The sequence below is a fragment of the Macaca thibetana genome, chromosome 15, assembly GCF_024542745.1.
Source record: "Macaca thibetana thibetana isolate TM-01 chromosome 15, ASM2454274v1, whole genome shotgun sequence".
Taxonomy (NCBI): Eukaryota; Metazoa; Chordata; class Mammalia; order Primates; family Cercopithecidae; genus Macaca; species Macaca thibetana.
This window is the reverse complement of record NC_065592.1, coordinates 89,472,791-89,494,271: the sequence shown is the minus strand read 5'-3', so window position 1 is coordinate 89,494,271 and position 21,481 is coordinate 89,472,791. Positions and strand designations below refer to the sequence as shown.

The window sequence follows — 21,481 nt, the reverse complement described above, 5'->3', positions numbered from 1 at the left end:
TAATCCAAGCTACTCTGGAGGCTGAGACTGTAGAATCACTTGAATCCGGGAAGCAGAGGTTGCAGTGAGCTGAGATCATGCCACTGCACTCCAGACCAGGCGACAGAGCGAGACTCTGTCTCAAAAAAAAAAAAAAAAAAAAAAAAAAAGAAAGAAAGAAAAACAGACATTCTATTTGTGGATCAACCAATATATCTCAGATATTTTCTTCTCAGGACCTATTGACTCTGGGATATTACCAAGGAATGTATATTAACACTTTTGAGAAAATGTAAAATGAGTTCCCAGGAGAGATAAAAAAAAAAAAAATCCTGGTATTCAGTACACACAAGCTTGTCAGCCTTAGGTAAAGGCCGTGGTGTAGAGGATTCAGAGGAAGGGGTAGGGGTGGTCTGTGGTCCCCCCGTGGAGGATAGTAGAAGTGAAAATGCCTGATACCTTATTTTTCAGAGTGAAACGTGTACCTGGACAGATCTCTGTTTTTCTATTAAATAGTTGATGATGACAACAGTGAGAATAATGATCTTGATAATGATAATGATGCTGTTATATAAATGGGTTAAAAATGGCTCCTTATATTGACGCCTATGTTGTTTATTTCTTCACAGCAGAGTAGGACTGTTAGCTCAAAGGCCACTGATGCCAAACTCAAATTTTTATACATCTATTTGCTTTAGATATAGGCCAGATAAGCATATTTTTAGCCATTCAGTCTACTTGCTTTGCATACCCCCTCACAACTGCACTTAACCTCTGCTAGCCATACAGAAGACAAACCCCGTAGTTTAAATGACCCTGAACTGCTGCTGCCCTTCAGAGCTCTCTGACCCAATTCCCCGCCTTGCTGCTGAGTGACATTGCTTAGATGCATGAACCCCCTCTATAATTCCTCTCTCCCTTGACAGTCCCCTTGCCCTCTTCTCCTTCTGGGTGGTGGTCCCATACCATTGTCTCTGGAAGGTCTACTCCATGCGGGACTTCCTCTCTTATGCAACCCTGTTCTAGCAGTGCCCAGTAAAGCTTGTTGTGCCATACTATAGTCTCATGGTCCTGAGTTTTACTTGATCAGCCCAGACATCCTCAAACTCACCATAGATGTAGATGGTAAAAGTTAAACACAGGGTGTGGTGGCTCATGCCCGTAATCCCAGTACTTTAGGATGCTGAGGTTTGTGGATTGCTTGAGCTTGGGAGTTCAAGACCAGCCTGGGCGACATGGCAAAACCCTGTTTCTATGAAAAGTACAAAAAAATTAGCCAGATGTGGTAGACCCAGCTACTCAGGAGGCTGAGATGGAGTATGGCTTGAGCCCGTGAGGCAGAGGTTGCAGTAAGCCGAGATCACATCACTGTACTCCATCCTGCATGACACAGCCAGCCCTTGTCTCATAAATAAATAAATAAAGGAGTGCAAAATAGACTGTGTGACTGAGGTTTCACCTCAGACCCCTAGTCGCACTGTCTCCAGATAAATATCATCAGCTGTTTCTTGAGTATACACCCAAAAATATTCTGCATACATATATGCATATACACGTTGTATTAGGTTGCTGTTACTGCCATAACAGCATACCATAGTCTGGGGGGTGTAAACAAAGCAATATATATATTTTTCACAGTTCTGGAAGGTACAAGTCCAAGATCAAGGTTTGGCAGGTTTGGCTTCTCCTGCATCGTCTCTCCTTGGCTTGCAGATGGCCACTTTCTTGCTGTGCTCTCACACGGCCTTTCCTCTGTATGTGTGTGTCCCTGATGTCTCTCCATGTGTCCTAGTCTCTTCTTAGAAGGACATGAGTTAGATTAGATAGGTTCTACCCTAATGGCCTCATTCTAACTGAATCACCTCTTTAAAGATTCTATTTCCAAATACAATCTATTCTGAGTCACTAGGGGTTAGAAACTCAACACACAGCTTTTGAGAGACACAGTTCAGCCAATAACACATGTGCTATATATTTCCTTTAGAAAATGACTAATGAATCTTACTAGGCACACTGTCCTTTGCTTTTTCATTCACTGTATCTTGATGGTTGCTGTGGTTTGAATACTTGTTCCCTCCAAAGCTCAAATTGAAACTTAATCCTCAATGTGGCAATATTGACAGGTTGGGGTGGGGGGGCGGGGCGAGAATGGTGGCTCATGCCTATAATCCCAGCACTATGGGAGACTGAGGCAGGAAGATCACTTGAGCTCAGGAGTTGGAGACTAGCCTGGGAAACATGGCGAAACACTGTCTTTACAAAAAGTACAAAAATTAGCCAGGCATAGTGGCATGCAACTGTAGTCCTCATCTACTGGGGAGGCTGAGGTGGGAGGATCACCTGAGCCCAGTAGGTCAAGGCTGCAGTGAACTGAGATCATGCTGCTGCACTCCAGCCTGGGTGACAGAATGAGATCCTGTCTAAAAAAAAAAAAAGAGAGAGAGAGAGAGAGAGAGATGCAGTTTTGCAGGTTATTTGATCATGAGGGTCTGGTCCTCATGAATGGACTAGTCCATTCGCAGATTAATGGATTATCATGGGAGGGGAACTGGTGACTACAAGAAGTGTAAAAGAGACTAAGATATCACACTAGCATGCCCAACCCCTCACCATGAGATACCCTATGCCATTATGGGACTCTTCAGAGGGTCCCCACCAGCATAAAGGCTCTCACTAGATGTAGCCCCTCACCTTTGGGCTTATCAGCTTCTATAACTATAAGAAATGAATTAGTTTTTAAAATAAATTACCCATTTTCAGGTATTCTTCTATAAGCAATAGAAAATAAACTAAGGCAATGGCTTTTCACATCAATAAATGGCTTTTCATATATTTACCTCATTCTTTTAATGGCTGTGTAGTATTTTGTTATCTGGATATTTTGAATTTTATTTGTCAATAATCCAATGGTTGAACAATTTGGCTACTTCCACTTTTTATTTATTTTATAAACAATGCTACTATAAATATCTTCATAATTATACTTTCTTACATAGGTGGAGAGGTAGCTGCAAAATACATTTTTAGAATGGAGACTGCTCAGTCAAGAGGTATGTTAGTATTTCTTCTGATTTGCCTGTTCAAGTTATTTGTCCATATTTTCCCCATTGGATCATTGTTATTCCCTTAGTGATATATTTGTCAGAGATTTACATAGAAGAAAGGAATGAGTCTCTTGTCATGTGTGCTTTTATAGGATAAAAGGTTGTAACATTGGCCTGGAACTCTTAGGTCTTCTTGAGGCTTTTACTAAGCAAACGGTTTCTAGGACCAAGTCATCTTAGTCATGGTAATGCAGCCACAGATAGGAGGCAGGTTTCCATCCCCATACTTTATAATCTCTTATAATGATCATGATAATACCAAAAAACTGAGAAAATTCAGATACTGAACATATTTAGTTGATTCCATGTCAGATCATATCAGTCTGTTTTCACACTGCCGTAAAGAAATACCTGAGACTGGGTAATTTATAAAGAAAAGAAGTTTAATTGACTCACAGTTCCACATGGCTGGGAAAGCCGTGGGAAAACTTACAATCATGGTGGAAGGTGAAAGGGAAGCAGACACCTTCTTCCCAAGGTGGCAGGAGAGAGAGAGAGAGAGAGAGAGAGAGAGAGAGAGAGAGGGAGGAAGTGCTACACTTTTAAACTGTCAGATCTCATGAGAACCCACTCACTATCACGAGAACAGCATGGGGAAAACTGCCCCATGATCCAATCACTTCCCACCAGGTCCCTCTTTAACATGTGGGGATTACAATTCAAGATGAGATTTGGGTGGGGACACAGAGCCAAACCATATCACAGACATTTTCCAGAACTTTAATTTTCCTACTAACCATATGATTTAGTAAACAATGCGTGTTACAAATTAAGGAATTGAGCTCATAACACATTTCTTTCCACCAAACAAAAATCTCAGTTTCAATCAGGAAACCTGCTAGGCAGGTGGGATCATCTTGTTATTCATATTGTTGGGATCATATCTCCAAACCTCAGTGGCCTATTCACTCACTTGAAAGGACCATATACCACTGGCCATTGGTCATAGAACATTTTTCCTCCCTGGAATATATTTTTCCTTTCACAACTCAGCTTAAATGTCCTTCCCTCAGAAAAACCTTGCCTGACGTTTACCTATTCCCAAGCCTAACATACATCGTTCCTGCTAGACTCTCGCAAAGTACTTTGCTCTTTCCTTAATAGCATTGAACATAACTGGTAATCATACATGTATCTGTTTAGCACAATGTCTGAAACATGTTAGACACACAGTAAAGATGTGAATGTATAAAACATAAATTCCTTTAGGTACTAACATTACACAGTTTTATGAAATGTGAAATTCCAAGGAAGTCATAGATATTTTTGTATCTTATAATTCATGATGTTTCTGTAAACGCTACAACAAAAACATACATGTCTGGACAAAACTCAGCTTTCCTTATTCATTTCCACCTATGTTCTTGGGAAAACAAAGTATCTTCTACATCCCTGACTCCTATCCTACTGACTCCATAGCAACTCTTCTCCATTTTGAACTTTTCATAAGTCTTACCTTATTACTTAGATTGAAGAAAGTGTAAGAGAAACCAGTTAATATATCCAGAGCTCTGCTCCAGTGTGCAGGTACAGGTTAGATGTCTTTTTTATTTTTATCATTACAACAGAGTTTATGACTGCAATAAAAATGTGAGTAGTTTCTTCAAAGATAAACATCTGAAAGAGAGAGGCGGGTTACATTCTAATAGCCTGTGGCTGCTGTCAGAAATAATTTAATGCTTAGTGCTTCGTTGGCTGACCCAAGTCCTTTGAAGAAGTGAAGCATGCTACTTACACCATCATGGCTGCCCAGAATCCACTCATTTATGTGAGGTGCTCTGTAGTGCTGCTCAATGAAGGCAAGAAGCCTGAACTTGATAATTGAGAATGAATGTCAAGTAGTGTCAAGACGCCTCAATTCATAAGGCTGATAACTCCTTCTGTGATTGCATTTCCATTTTTACAGCTGCTTCAGTGGCCAAGTTTGCCAGTCTTGTTTGGGAAAGTATATATATTACAGGACTCTTGGTACTGCCTGAGAAGAAACTAGCATTTTTGATTCATTTCTAAGGGTTGTGGAATTTTCCAAGTATTATAGAGGTCAATTTTATACAATTTATGAAGAGACAGAAAGAAAGGAAGTTACATCTTTTAAGAGACAAGAAATAAGAGGAAGACAGCACTTATCTTTGCACTATTATTCTAGTAATGACAAATTTTAAGTTATTTACATTGGTGATACGTTTCTTGGGGAGGAAGAAACTTTTTTAAATGACATGAAAATATATAAATGACTAAACAATGATGAGGAAGAAATTAAATTACTAAAATGTTTTGCAACTATAGCTGCTTAAATTTAATAATATATACATTGTTCTTAGCACAGAGTCTAGCCCAGGGATCAGTAACTTTTTCTGTAAAGAGCCAGATAGTAAATTATTTAAGGCTTTACAGCCCAGATGGTGTCTGCTAAAACTACTCTACCTTACTCTACTCTGGCATTATGCAAAAGCAGCCATACACGATGTATAATTGAATGGGTGTGGCTGTGTCCCAGCAAAACTTTATATATGGATACTGAAATTTGAATTTTTAAATATTTTATGTGTCATGAGCATTACTTTTCTTTTGATCTGTTTAACTATTTAGAAATTGAAAAACCTGACACAGTTTGGATATTTGTCCCCACCCAAATCTCATGTTGAAATGTAATCCCCAATGTTGGAGGTGGGGCCTGGTGAGAAGTGATTGAATCATGGCGGCAGAACCTTCATGAATGGCTTAGCACCATTTCCCTGGTGCTGTTCTCATGATAGTTAATTCTTGAGAGATCCGGTTGTTTAAAAGTGTGTGACCTCTCTTCCTCTACTCTCTCTCTCTTGCTCCTTCTTCTGCCACGTGACATGCCTGCTCCCCTTTGCCTTCTGCCATTTTTATAAGCTTCTTGAGGCCTCCCCAGAAGCCGAACAGATGCCAGCCTCATGCTTCCTATAAAGCTTGCAAACCATGAGCCAATTAAACCTCTTTTTAAAAATAAACTACCTGGTCTCAGGTATTTCTTTATAGCAATGCAGGAACAGCCTAATACAGAAAATTGATACTGAGAGTGGGATATTGCTAGAAAGATACCTGAAACTTTGGAAGCAGCTTTGGAACTGGGTAATGGGTAGAGGTTGGAAGTGTTTGAGGGCTCAGGAGAAGATAAGAAGATGAAGGAAAGTTTGGAACTCCCTAGAGACTGGTTAAATTATTGTGACCAAAATGCTGATAGTAATATGGACAGTGAAGTCCAGGTTGAGGAGGTCTCAGATGAAAATGAGAAACTTGCCAGGCATGGTGGCTCACACCTATAATCCTATCACTTTGGGAGACCGAGGTGGGTGGATCACCTGAGGTCAGGAGTTCGCAACCAGCCTAACCAACATAGGGAAACTCCATCTCTACTGAAAATACAAAATTAGCTGAGTGTCATGGCTTATGCCTGTAATCCCAGCTACTCGGGAGGCTGAGCCAGGAGATTCACTGGAATCCTGGAAGTAGAGGCTGCAGTGAGCTGAGATTGCACCACTGCAGTCCAGCCTAGGTGAGACAGAGTGAGACTCCATCTCAAAAAAAAGAAAATGAGAAACTTCCTGGGAACTGCAACGAAGGTCACATGTGTTATACCTTAGCAAAGAACTTGGCTGCAGTGTGCTCCTGTCCTAGGGATCTGTGGAAATTTCAACTTGAGAGTGATGACCTAGGGTATCTGGCAAAAGAAATTTCTAAGCAGCAAAGTGTTCAAGAAGTGACCTAGCTGCTTCTAACAGCATATACTCAGATGCAGGAGCAAAGAACTGACTTAAAGCTAGAACTTATATTTAAAAGGAAAGCAGGCCAGGTGTGGTGGCTCACACCTGTAATCCCAGCAATTTGGGAGGCTGAGGCAGGCAGATCCCCTGAGGTCAGGAGTTCAGGACCAGCCTAACCAACATGGAGAAACCCTGTCTCTACTAAAACTACAAAATTAGCCAGGCATGGTGGCACATGCCTGTAATCCCAGCTACTTGGGAGGCTGAGGCAGGAGAATCGCTTGAACCTGGGAGGTGGAGGTTGTGGTGAGCCGAGATTGTGCCATTGCACTCCAGCCTGGGCAACAAGAGTAAAACTCTGTCTCAAAAGAAAAAAAAAAGGAAGCAGAGGAGGCCAGATGCAGTGGCTCATGCCTGTAATCCCAGGACTTTGGGAGGCAGAGGCAGGCAGATCACCTGAGGTCAGGAGTTTGAGACTAGCCTGACCAACATGGTGAAACCCCATCTCTACTGAAAATACAAAAAATTAGCCGGGCGTGGTAGTGCATGCCTGTAATCCCAGCTACTTGGGAGGCTGAGGCAGCAGAATTGCTTGAACCCAGGAGGTGGAGGTTGCAGTGAGCTGAGATTGTGCCATTGCACTCCAGCCTGGGCAACAAGAGCAAAACTCTGTATCGAAAATAAATAAATAAATAAACAAACAATAAAAGGGAAGCAGAGCATAAATGTTTGGAAAATTTGCAGCTTGGTCATATGGTAAAAAAGAAAACCTCGTGTTCAGAAGAATTCAAGCAGGCTGTGGAGCAACTGCTTGCTAGAGAGATTTGCATAACTAAAAAACAGCCAAGTGCTAACAGCAAAGCCAATGGGAAAAAGGGCTTGAAAGCACTTCAGAGACCTTCACAGCAGGCCCTCCCAACATGGGCCCAGATGCCATGGAGGGAAGAACAGTTTCGTGGGCCAAACCCAGGGCCCTGCTGCCTTGTGCAGCCTTGGGACGCCGCTGCCCACTTCCCAGCTGCTCTAGCTCCAGCTTCTGCTGTGGCTCAAAGGGGCCCAGATACAGCTCAGGCTTCTGCCCCAGCTCCAAAATGTCCAAGCCATAAGCCTTGGCAGCTTCCATGTGGTATTAAGCCTGCAGGCACACAGAGTCCAAGAATGAAGAAAGCTTAGGAGCCTCTGCATGAATTTCAGAAGATGTATGAGAAAGCCTGGGTGCCCAGGCAGAAGCCTGCTGCAGAGGCAGAGCCCTCACAGAGAAGCTCTACCTGGGCCGTGTCAAGGGGAAATGTGAGGTTGAAGCAGACAGAGGGCACTGCCTATTGGAGCTGTGGAAAGGGGGCCACCATTCTCCAGACCCCAGACCCCAAAATAGCCCTAGTTTTGTCTTATTGTTATACAAATTGTCGTGATTAGTAGACAATATGGAAATCAGCCCCCAAAATATAGTAAAATATATCGAATAATTATCTTTTCCTCCCTGAGACTTTATACTAGTAGTGATAAAATTAAAAATACAAAAGAAGGTGGGGTTTAGTGGCACACCTGTGGTCCCAGCTACTCAGGACTGTTTGAGCCCAGGAGTTCAAGGCCAGCCTAGACAATACAGTGGGACCCCATCTCAAAAAAAAAAAAAAAATTGAAGTCATATTCACAAAGTCAATTCGAGTACCTACTTTGTGAGACTGAAGCTGCTTTAAACATGAACCATTTTAAACCTTTTGTTTTGTGCTGATTGCATACAAAATAAATGGTAACAATGAAAATCAAATTTACTGCATTGTGAGATACACTGTGTAAGAAAGGGGATTAATGTATAAAGCATGTACAAAATTGGATCTGATATTCAAGGGCAAATGCCACATTTACAAACTGAATTTTAATAGTTTAAGGAAGCAGCTTCAGATTTGATATGGGTAATAATTCAGAAAATAATTCTGAGAGGCAGTATATAACTGTTATAATTTTCTTAGACATTTGTCTTACATCTTGGAAAGCAAGTGACAAAGGCCATATTTGTCTTCACAGCATTTAATGTGCTTTGGGAGGTCCAGCTGAAACTATATTAAGGATTTAGACAAAAGTTTCAGGCACTTATTTACATATTTCCAATCACCGATTCAGTTAATTAACTAGATTTTTCCTAGTAACAAATATCCTGATAATTGAGGAGGTCTTTGGTTTTTACTTGGATGTCAAGCATTGTCCAGGTGCCTGAGACTACTTAGCATTTCTATGACACTTTAGAGATGCTTTCAGACGTTGGGTGGCTAACAAGCTGTGTTTTGTACAAGACTAAGGATCTTAATCTGATCAAATGGTGGTGCTGAAAAGCTCCCTTGGTTTTTAATATGATGATCTAATGCTAGGAAATTGCAGTCCCTTGTCATTATACATAGATCAAGACATTCCATTCTGGCCGTGGACTGTAACCTCTGTAGACCTTATTTTCTTACCAAAGATCAGAGGATCTTGGGGCCACCGGAGCAAATTTAAATGACTTAATTTTGTCCACAAGTATTCCTTCTTTCCAATTCTCTCGCTCTACACATTTTAGTCCAAAGCATAGCCTTCCTAGAAAAATGAATGGCTCAAGTGGTATATAGTTACAAATCACATTATCACTGGATAACCAAGCCGTTCCTTATGAACAACATGAGCTAGATCTATCTTTAAATGCTGTTTTATTTACAAGTTTTCCGTTTACCTCAGCTTTTTAAATATTCTTTACCTTAAGATGTTGAGATCAGAACTCATCATAGTGGATCTCCATAGTCTAGATTAGAAAAATTTCATTAGTCCTCTGAATGTCACGTAATTTAGATGAAACAGTCAGCATTTGGTAAGCCCCTGAAGTGCTTCCATGAGCTTCTTTGTAGGTTTAATGCTTCTTTGCCCATTCCTTCCAGTCACTGTTAGCAGTTCTTGTCATCATGTACTTTTATTTTCAAATAGGTTCCTGCTTCTGGTTATTGGAAAAACTATTTTACAGTATCCATCATCTGGTTGATAAATACAATACCATACTTTATTTTACCTCAATGGCATTAGGTTAGTTAGATTCAGGGGAGTACTATTATGTCTTATCATAGTCGTGAATATTGTCAACCTTTCTGAAAAACAACATATCTGAGGGAACAGCTAAGTATGTCCTAATTTCAACAAATGAAATGCAAAGGTTTTGATCTGGGTGGAGCTAACAACTAGCTCCTCCCTTTCTTCAAAGCTTATTTTCTTTTTCAATCATGTAGTAGATTCTTTGGTGATTTTTAAAAACTTTCTTGGTTTGCCAGATACAAAAGGAAATTTTTCCTTAAAAAGAGCTTAAACTTAGTATCTCCAAGAAATTAAATGTGTTTTGCCTTTTCATTGTATCTTTTAGATGGTTTGAAATATTTTTTTAAAATCCTCATATGCTTGTTATTTAAATGTAAGCTTTCTCTTTTGGGCCCCCAAATACTACAGTTAATGCAGAAGAAATACACAAGCTTAGTTATAATATGGGCTCAATTACTCAGGTAGCTCTTGGGTGCTAAACACAAGTCTTCTTTCTCTTCCCTTTTTCTTTTCTGTCGTGTGTGTGTGTGTGTGTGTGTGTGTGTCTGTGTGTGTGTAACAAAGAGAAAGAGAACTTAAGTAAAAATTGGAGTATGCTGCAGCTGTTAAAAGCTCTCTGAAGCCCATTGAGTAAGAACAGGGCTGTTGAATAATGCAGACAAGATAATGAACAGCAGACAAATGATCCCAGGGGGCTCCCTGCTGGGTAAAGGGAGTGTGTACTTAGAGGGTAGATTTATTATCCTAACATCTTTTGTGGTGACCTCCAATTTATTGGAAATATCTGAGACATTTATAAACTCCGAGTTTGTCTCCAACCAAAGCCTAACTTGCTTATCATCTCTACCTCAGCTTCCTGAAGCCACATGGCAAAGTTGCAAAACCCAAAATTTCCTCTTCGAAAGAAGATACTGAGAGTTAACTAACCATGTAAAGAGAAAAGAACCAAGAAAGCAACCTTGTGGTCGATTTATTAGTTGAAGTACAAATGTTGTTCCCTAGGCTACAGGAAAGCATTCTAGATACAAAGCTTTCTTGTTTACTAGAAATAGCCAGGAAAGTTTAAACCTGAAGTGACTAGATTTAATCATGCAGCGCTTGATTTAGAGGTACAATCTATTCCCAGACAAAACTGGGCCATTTCGTAACAAATGCAAAATGGCAGGATCCACAGTATTATGGAATTGTAAATTGCCTTTGTTTTAAAATGAGCATTCTTATAAGACAGCTTTTGATGCAAGACTTACTGTTTGAATGTAATTAGTCAGACATTATCTTACACAACCTCGCAGTCAAATTCAGTGAGAACTTCAATTTGGGACTAAAGAAATTACTCCATAAAGGAAGAGAAACTTTCAAAGCCATGAGTGAAACAGTTTTGGAAACCTTTGAAATATCTCATGCACTTCTAAGATACCTGGTCTATTTTTTCTTTAATTCCACAAAGCTGGTTTCTCAATTGCTTAGGAAAAACAAAACCAAGGAAACTCTACCTAACTGTATAGCTCAGTTATTCTGACCTACCTGGCAATTTACCTTATTGAGGTTTTAGAGATTAACAAATGTTAATTATGTCACTATGTTAAGATAAAATCCTGAAGATCTTTGTTGCTTGAGAGGTATTGAATTCTAAGTGTTTGTTCATATTATATTTGTCATTTCAGTCATGTTAAGAAAAAAGAGTTTGGAAATATTTAACTTAGTGAAGTGGCAATTCTGAAATCATCAAAAATCTTTTTTGTGCTTGCATATGTGAATACATGAAATGGAAGGGCTTTAATTTACAAAAGCGATTAAAATGAGTGAGATTGAATATAAACTCAGAATAATTGGAAGCATTTTTTCCCCATTCTCCTAAGAAAGTCTAAAAAGAAGAAAGTCATAATAGAGCTTTGCAGAAGGCTAGTGGAGGGAGTGGGATTCTTAACAATTAGATGAATTAAACAGTATATTTGACACACGATGTGCTCCATTATACTGTGGTAGGTGCTGAAATATTAATAGCACCTAAATGGCTCAAGTAAGTAAGCATATGAGTTTAAATGCCCAACAATTCTATAAAGTAACTAAGTCTGTGTATATATGATGAGTCTATTTGTTCTTTCTTCTTTTTTCTTTTATTGATTCCTGTAGTAATTAAATTCTGAGTTCTTGGCCAGTTGCTGTTTAACTATTTGAATCATGTGAATGAACTGCTTGCATTGACTAGGGTCACTGAGGGTATCTCCAATAATTTCTAAATAATCAGACTGACAATATGCATAAATTGAATCGTAGACACTGAATAACAAATTTCATGAGTGAATATAAGTCTCTAGAAGTCTGTTATGTATAATGTGTATATTCTGCTAATTAAATAGCAAAATATAACAAAAATGTGAAATATATGTGGCCAAGCTTACAAACTTATAAAAATTCATCTATTCATTCATTCTTCACCTATTTGTTTGCACCTACTATGAACAGATATTGTTCTAGGCAACAGGAATCTGTAGTCAACAATATCTGCAAGATCCCTGATCTCATGAAACTTATGATTTAGAAGGAAAGATCAATGTATATGTACCTATTAAATGGACATTTATTCATTAAATCAACAAGCATTTATTATATAACCACTCTGTGCTGCGCACTGGAGATAGAAGGGAGAATAAAATAACATTACTGCTCTTGAGGAGTTCAAATTATAGATTCCAGCTATAATCCCAGCCAAGAGGGGAGGATCACTTGAGGTCAGGAGTTTGAGACTAGCCTGCCCAACATGGTGAAACCCTGTCTCTACTGAAAATACAAAAATTAGCTAGGCATGATGGCACACACCTGTAATACCAGCTACTAGGGAGGCTGAGGCAAGAGAATTGCTTGAACCCAGGAGATGGAGGTTGCAGTGAGCCGAGGCTGCACCACCGCGCTCCACCCTGGGTGACAGAGTGAGACACTGTCTCAAAAAACAAACAATTCCCCACCAACAAACAAATAAACAGAAACCAGGCTTATATATAATTTGTTTGGTAGGTGATAAAGTATACGCTTGTGAATATGACACTGGAATAAAACAGAGTCAAAATTTTATCTTTCATTATAGGATGTCAATGGATAATATCTAAAGGCTGAAATATTAGAAGAAAGAGCTAAAGAAATGTACAACTGGGTAATCACTGGGGAAGGCCACCTGTTGCTGTGATCCATACAAGTCTATTCCTGGGACCCAGGTAGCAAAGCAGAGAAGGACAGGGAGTGAGTCTGAAAGGGCAAAGAGAAGAAGATATTCAGTTTAGGAAGTTCCAGAGAAAATGAGAAAGCTCATAAAGAAGTGGATCATAAAGAAAAAAAATGTTAAAATAATTATAATTCTTTTTTGTTTATTTTTTATAATCATAATTCTTAATCCTAGATGACAAAATGATTGCAATAACTGAACAAAATAATTCCAGAACACAAAACTTATAGGCTGGAAAATAGCTATTTGATGTGAGTTTTAAAAAATATCCTGGAATATAATGAAACAGACTCTAACTGTAGATTAGATAGCATGACAGCCTACATGCCAGCAGGACATGTTAAACACTTGAGTAATTCCTAGGAAAGGTTTTGGGCCTTTTCTCATGATATTGATAGATTTCTCTGCATTATAGAAATCTTTCCCTTTTTAAAGGCAAGAGGGATGAACCTTTTGCCTTTGAGTCATTTGTAATATTATTAGAAGTTGTATTAGTGTTCTATTGTTGTGTAATAAATAACTGCAAACTTAGTGGCTTCAGACAACACATATTTATTAAGAGACAGTTTCCATTGGTCAGGAGTCTGGACATAGCATAGTTGGGTTTCGGTGAAGGGCCTCGTAAGCCCGCAGTCAACGTGTCAGATGGGCTGTGTTCTCATCTAGAAGCTCAACTGGGGAAGAATGTGCTTCCAAGCTCATTCAGGTGTTACTAGAATTTATTTACTTGTGGCTATCTGGCTGAGGGCCCCAGCATTTTGTTTGCTTTTTACTTGAAGTTTGCTCGCAAACCCTAGGAGCTGACTGAAGTTTCTTGCCATGGGAACTTCCTCAGAATTCCTGCTTAATTTCATCAAGCTAGCAAGGAAACTCACTCACTTTAGTCTGCTGGGACAGAGTCAAGTATATAACACCAAATAATCACATGGGTGATAGTCTATCATGTTTGGCATAACCCACTTGTTAGAAGCAAGTCAGAGATCCTGCCTGCACTCAAGGGGAGGCGATTACACAAAGACATGGAAACAAAGGTGGGAAAACATTGGGGTCACCCTAGGTCTATCTGTCACATGAGTGAATGAAAAATATAGAAATAGCTAAGATTTGCTAAAGCTGGTGTACAAACATGGTGTTTAACATAATAGTTTCTCTACTCATACATATTTCAAATATTTTTAAATTTTTAAAGTTTAAAAGCAGTTTTTTGAGAAAACAACTTGTAACTCCACTTTGCTGTCTTCATCATCTATTTGAGTTACAGTGCAAAGAAACTCAATTCAATGGTTGTGCATGGTATTCGTCTGATTTCCCATGCCTAGCACAGTGCCTGACTCATAGAAGCTGATTCATGAATGATGGATGATCAAATGAATTGCCCAAAATGATTCAAAATTTCAAAAATCAGTTATACATCCAAAAATTGTACCCCAGCTTTACTGGAATCAGGACCTGCCAGATAGTTCATGATTGTTACTGTCACTCAGCTACAGAATAACAATGAAAACTAAAATGTATTGAGTGTTTACCCTGTCCCAGACATTGGTCAAAGTGCTGTACACGTTTTAAGTATTTAATTCTCCCAGCACCTCTGAGAAGGTAATTCTATATTTTAAGAACAGTGAACTCCTCTAAAAATCCTATGGTGATAAGGTTTTTTTGCTTTGTTTTTATTTCTTTTCTTTTTTCTTTATTTTAAAGATGGGATCTCACTCTGTCACCCAGGCTGGAGTGCAGTGGCACAATCATAGCTCATTGCAGCCTCAAACTCCTGGGCTAGAGCGATCCTCCCACCTCAGACTCTCAAGATGCTGGGATTACAGGTGTGAGCCACAGTGCCTGGCCAGTGACAAATTTCATAGTCAGTAGCGATGAGATTTAAACCTAACATTTATTCTCTTACAAATTCATTACCGTAGACACTTTTTTTTCTTTGTAAGACAATGGTTGCCTAAGCAAATTCTGACATTAGCATTAAAATGTCTTTTGTCTTTGACCTCAAGGTGTTCAACAGGTCTTTGCTCTTTACACGAAAGTAGGCTTTCATATTTAAACCAGGAATGATTCTTTATGCAGCTCTTAAAATGTATTTATAAATAATCATGCATTCAAACATAATAAGTCATTTAGGACTGTAATTAGTCATTGTCAAGTCCTGGCAAACAGCAGGATTCTAATTGGAAAGCAGTGTTTGCCCTACTTGTGCCTCAATGAAACTTTCAGAGAAGGGCATCATGTGCTTCTTAATCTGTTTTTCTAACAGCTAGTAGCAAATCAATGAAGATGAGGCTGGTGGCTATGATAAATTAATATGCACACTGACAACTTATAACCATGCAATTGCTTAGGGAATTACTATGCGACTATATCCAAGTAATTATATGTTTTAAATGATTTATCTCAATTTGTTAACAATACACTACTAAAATGGAAATAAAAAGAGAGAAAATGCAAATAGCATGTTATACCAACTTTACGTTGAACTTATTAAGAGGTTGCCCTTTTAATGAAGAATTTAATGAATTAAGAGGTTTGTTATGAATAAGCATTCTTACTACTTGTTAAGTATTTGTCACCACAGACCTGTCATAGTCATTCTAATTATGATTAATACCTTATCTTGAATTCCATCTTCATTCACATTCCAGTAACAAATATAACTTCTATTATATGATCAAGGTTCATGAAAACAGGATGATTTGCCTATGACCTTATATTTTATTCATTTTTACATTCATATTTAACAGATTTCTCTGAAATGAAAGTTAACCTTATGAATCTTTTAATTTTTAAAGTGCATTTTATCCTTGACATGCCTTGCAACCCTTTATACTGTTTCAAATCATGGTTGTGTATTCAAGATAAATGAAAATCCTAACATTTTGATTACCCTCATATATAACTAGAAACTGCTACTTTGAGACATTCTTTAAAAATATGTTTTGTCTACTATGGAAAGAGCTAGTTTGATTCTCTCAAGCACTACTAATACTCTCAATATGGAAGACACAGGTTTATGAAGTTCAAAAAATTATGCAAGAGTACAGGGTCAGATTTTTCAGTGCAGTCTGTACATAAATTGTGGTAAATATGAAGGTTTTTGTTGTTTTTTTAAAAAATGATATAATACACACTCCATATCACAGTATCTTATGTTATATATCCCTTCCTTTGTAGTTCTATCTTTTCTAAGGAAGAATCCATTTACCTCTTCAACTTACTTTTTCTCTCTTTTCTTCTGCTTTATCTTCCTGTTCCCACTTTACTCCCCCCTCTGCTAATCTTTGCTGCATCTTTATTTTACTGCCTTCTCCTCTGCAATTCTCCTTTGTCCCCATTCTCTATGGATATACTTTATATTCTGACCATTTCCATGCACCTCTGTCCTGTTTCTCTCTCACACTTTCTCCTCTACCTCATTCATCTCCCCCAAGGGAATTTGTATTCTTCACCTGCATAAAAAGCAGGCTGTAAGCATTTGATTTTGTGGTTTTAAGAGTCCTTGATTATTTATATTACCAAGTGTTAAAAGCTCTGAAAGGAAATAAAAATAATATTACTTCTTTTTTTCTGCCCTTTTTATTAGACTGTCTAAGAGAGGCTCTCTATGAGAGCTGAAAGGGCTATATTAACTAATACGCTCACCAAGAAAATTAAGCCAATTAATTTTTGGCAATAATAATAATAGTGATAGTAACAAGAAAACCAGATCATTTATCAAACATGAAGTCTGCTCTCTGAAGGGCTAGATATCAATGAAGGGCAGCTTCTTTAAGGGAAGAAGCCCTCTGGTCCCCAGAGCCACTGGATCCTTCTCAATCTCTGGTGTTGATGAGGAACACTCCACACACAACATCATCAAGGCGTTTGTGGTAAGCCAGGTAGCATGAGCGAAGTGTATGCAAATCAGAGAAATGAACCCTCTCCTGAGGTCTTCCAAATCACTCAATTCTTAAAGCAATTAGCAGGTAGTCTATTTCCCCTTAAACTAGATGCATTTACATTTTCTTCATCATTTGAAGCATGTCTTCACACATTTCAGGTTCTCCATTATATGCAGAGATAAGTACTATGCACTTATTTTCAAATCCAGTGGAATAAAGTCAAACACTTGTGGTATGCAATATTCTAATGTCGTAAAGATTTGATGAGTTTTTCCTTAAAAAAAAAAAAAACCACAAAACAGACTACATTTTAATTACATTTTCTTAGAGGTATCTGGGGGAAGACGGGCCATGTGTTTAAGAGTGTTTAATGTACTTAAAAATTATATCCTCTAGCAGTCTCCAGTACTGATTTAATAGGTCTGATCTTTTGAAATGAATCCTATATCATATTTATGATGATGTTTTATTCGAGAATGAAACTAAATCTAATGAGAGGCAATTCCTTTGATGAGAGTGACAATTACATCACTGGAACCAACACATGCACAGATATCTCTCCTATTGACAATAAACTAGTAGCTTTGGAAATAAATTTAATGTTTAATCTCAGGCTTTCGATTGTCATTTGTGAAGAAGCCAGAACTAACTTAGGTGTCCCCCAAATCATGCATAGCAAAGAGGAAACAGAAAATCCAGAGCCAGAGATAAACTAGACTTTTTCAATAATCATCATTTTCAACTTCTCTAACACCAAATCTTTCCTCTAAATTCAAGTAAGTGAACAGAAGTAGTAAATATGGAGCCTGTGGTCCATGGCAGACTATCTTACAACTTACTTCCTTTTTTTCCACCTGCAGTCCCATGCACGATCTCCACTTTTAAAATCATCGTGATACTTCTATAAATCCTTTGTAGCAAGAGCTAATAAGTACTGAAATGGCGAATGTTCCAAAGGCAAGAAGACATGGCAAAGCCCTAAATAAATTAACATGCATAACTGGGAATAGATTATGTATAATATGAATAAATGTGAATATATAATAAGTAAAAAGCCTACATTGGAATAAATCAATTCCAACTTGAGTTACAAGAATGACTCAGGTAAACACAAGCATTATTTTTTTTTTAAATTGCTCATTATACGGCAAAACTTTCTTAGTTGGTTTCTTCTTCTTTCCTATTAGAATAAAAATTAGAATTTCATTAATTTTCATTCTTCTTTCAGGATAAAACCGGATTTAATGCTGCGTAGTCTAGGTCTTTGAATGCTTAATAATTTAAAAACTTAAAAGAGATACTCTTTTTTTGAGCAAAAGGTAATAGGAAACATAATTGGCAACTCCAGCTTTGCTAAGCTGACACGGCACAACACCATCAGAGTTGGTAAAATACGTATTGGCCAATAAATAATGTTAAGACCACTGGCCTAGCAAATGTTAAGACAAATCTAAATCCTTACCTAATTTCTAATATTACTATAAATTCTAGATGAATATGATGACTTACGACAACAAAAATATGTTCCCCTAGCTCTTACGTACTTTTATTTGGAAATGGAGTTTCAAACCATCTTTTAAAAAAATTCTATAAGGATTTTAATAAAAATGCAGAAAACATTAAGATAAAAGATGGCTTATATCTCATCCAAATACAAACTAGACTTTGCTCGTTCATCTACGTAAACAATAGACAATGCAGATGTATATTTTGGCAAATTTTACTCAGCCTATAAACGTTTTAGCAGAGGAAACAAAAAGCTCTTACCTGTTAAATCACCTGCATATCTTCTCATGACTCTGCTAAAAGGGAGTGTGATTTACTTACTTCTGATACTGAGGCCTTAATCATGAAAGCTTTTGGTTCTTTGCCATTTTTCTGAAAACCCATAGAAGCCCTTAATAAGATTTCGACTTTATAGAATGGGAGGGGCCAGCCTCCTGAGACTAGAACATACAAGATGGTTACCATTGTTGCTGACTATTTAAAAGATGCCAGGATGGTCTCGATCTCCTGACCTCGTGATCCGCCCATCTCGGCCTCCCAAAGTGCTGGGATTACAGGCTTGAGCCACCGCGCCTGGCCACACGGTGAAACCCCGTCTCTACTAAGAAATACAAAAAATAGCCGGGCGAGGTGGCAGCGCCTGTAGTCCCAGCTACTCGGGAGGCTGAGGCCGGAGAATGGCGTGAACCCGGGAGGCGGAGCTTGCAGTGAGCTGAGATCCGGCCACTGCACTCCAGCCTGGGCTACAGAGCGAGACTCCGTCTCAAAAAAAAAAAATAAATAAAATAAAAAAATAAATAAAAATAAAAGATGCTCTCTTTTCCGGTTGCAGCGCCGCGCGGTTAGGTTCTCTCGTCCACGCTCGCAGCCAAGCCGTCCAAGGGCTCGCTGCAGTCGGTGCAGGTCTTCGGACGCAAGAAGACAGCCACAGCTGTGGCGCACTGCAAACGCGGCAATGGTCTCATCAAGGTGAACGGGCGGCCCCTGGAGATGATTGAGCCGCGCACGCTACAATACAAGCTGCAGGAGCCAGGTCTGCTTCTCGGCAAGGAGCGATTTGCTGGTGTGGACATCCGTGTCCGTGTGAAGGGTGGTGGTCACGTGGCCCAGATTTATGCTATCCGTCAGTCCATCTCCAAAGCCCTGGTGGCCTATTACCAGAAATACGTGGATGAGGCTTCCAAGAAGGAGATCAAAGACATCCTCATCCAGTATGACCGGACCCTGCTGGTAGCTGATCCCCGTCGCTGCGAGTCCAAAAAGTTTGGAGGCCCTGGTGCCCGTGCTCGCTACCAGAAATCCTACCGATAAGCCCATCAGGACTATCAAAATTCACCTGTATAATAAACAGTTTTTGAGGGATTTTAAAGTTAAAAAAAAAAAAACGCTCAAATGTTGGCCTGCCAAAAAATCAGATTTTCAAAGTGTGGGACAAAAAGAATGTCCTTCTCTAGTTTGAAAATATGTTGAAGATGAACATTGAGTATAGGATTACAGTATAGTAAAAATTTATTTGCTGTTTCTCCAAAACTGGTTGAATTATCTTTGAAGAGGTCATAGGGAATCTAGAAAAGAATGAACTGATCATTTGATCACCTGATTATTTGATACTATGTGTAGGTTGTGACAAAAACTCATATAGTAAGAAAAAGCTCATTTTTTGGGACAAGACTGTTTTAGAACTCAAAAAATTGCCACCAGAAAAAAGAGAGTCTTTTAAATTACTTTACTAAAACTTTAACTTGCTTGGCATCTACTTTCTTATTTTTATTTTAAAATATTTAATTGAAAAATAGTATATATATATTTAAGGTTTACAACATGGTAACTTGATATATGTACACATTTTTGTAATTATCACAATCAAAGTAATTAACACACCCTCACCACTCATGCCGTACATTAGATTCCCAGAACCTGCTCATCTTATAACTGAAAGTTTGTACCCTTTGATCAACATCTTCCCATTTCCCCCACCACCTACTGCCTGGCAACCGCTGTTGTACCCTCTGTTTCTGTGTTTGACTTTTTTAGATTCAACATATAAGTGAGATCAGACAGTATTTATCTTTCTGTGTCTCGTTTATTTCACTTAGCATAATGTCCTCTAGTTTATCCCTGTTGTCACAAATGGCAAGGCTTTCTTCTTTTTTATGGTTAAATAATATTCCATTGTGTGTATATGCCACGTTTTTTTCATCCATTAATCCACTGATGGATGCTTATGTTGTCTCCGTATGTTAGCTACTATGAGTAACGTTGCAATGAACATGGGGATGCAGATGTCTCCTTGAGGTACTGACTTCCTTTCCTTGGGATATATACTCAGAAGTGGGGTTGCTGGATCATAAGGTATTTTTATTTTTTTGAGAAACTGCCATGCCGTTTTCTATAATGGTTGTACCAATTTACATTCCTGCCAATAGTGTATAAGGGCTCTTTTTCTCTCCAGACCCTCTCCAACACTTATCTCTTTTTGATACTAGCCATCCTAACAGGTGTGAGGTGATAACCCATTATGGTTTTGATTTGCATTTCCCTGATGATTAGTGATGTTGAGTACCTTTTCATACACCTCTTGGCTGTTTGTATATCTTCTGTGGAAAAATGTCTATTTAAGTCCTTTGACCATTTTTAAATTAGGTTATTTGGGATTTTTGTTGTTGAATTATGTGCTATCCCGATATATTTATTTTATTTTGTTTTGTTTTGTTTTGTTTTGTTTTATTTTATTTTATTTTATTTTATTTTATTTTATTTTATTTTATTTTATTTTATTTTATTTTATTTTATTTTACTTTATTGAGATGGAGTTTTGCTCTTGTTGCCCAGGCTGGAATGCAAAGGCACGATTTTGGCTCGTTGCATCCTCCGCCTCCCGGGTTCAAGCAATTCTCCTGCCTCAGCCTCCCAAGTAGCTGGGCTTATAGGTGCCTGCCACTACGCCCGGTTAATTTTTGCACTTTTAGTAGAGATGGGGTTTCACCGTGTTGGTCAGGCTGG

The 21,481-nt window shown here is 38.5% G+C and overlaps 1 protein-coding gene across 1 annotated transcript; it reads left to right on the top strand.

Moving 5' to 3' along the window:
* Positions 1 to 19,279: 19,279 nt before the first annotated feature.
* LOC126937555 (40S ribosomal protein S16-like) lies at positions 19,280 to 19,850 on the top strand. The gene has a single exon (XM_050761093.1). The coding sequence runs from the start codon at positions 19,469 to 19,471 to the stop codon at positions 19,787 to 19,789; it is 321 nt and encodes a 106-aa protein (XP_050617050.1). The 5' UTR covers positions 19,280 to 19,468; the 3' UTR covers positions 19,790 to 19,850.
* The last annotated feature ends 1,631 nt before the right edge of the window (positions 19,851 to 21,481 follow it).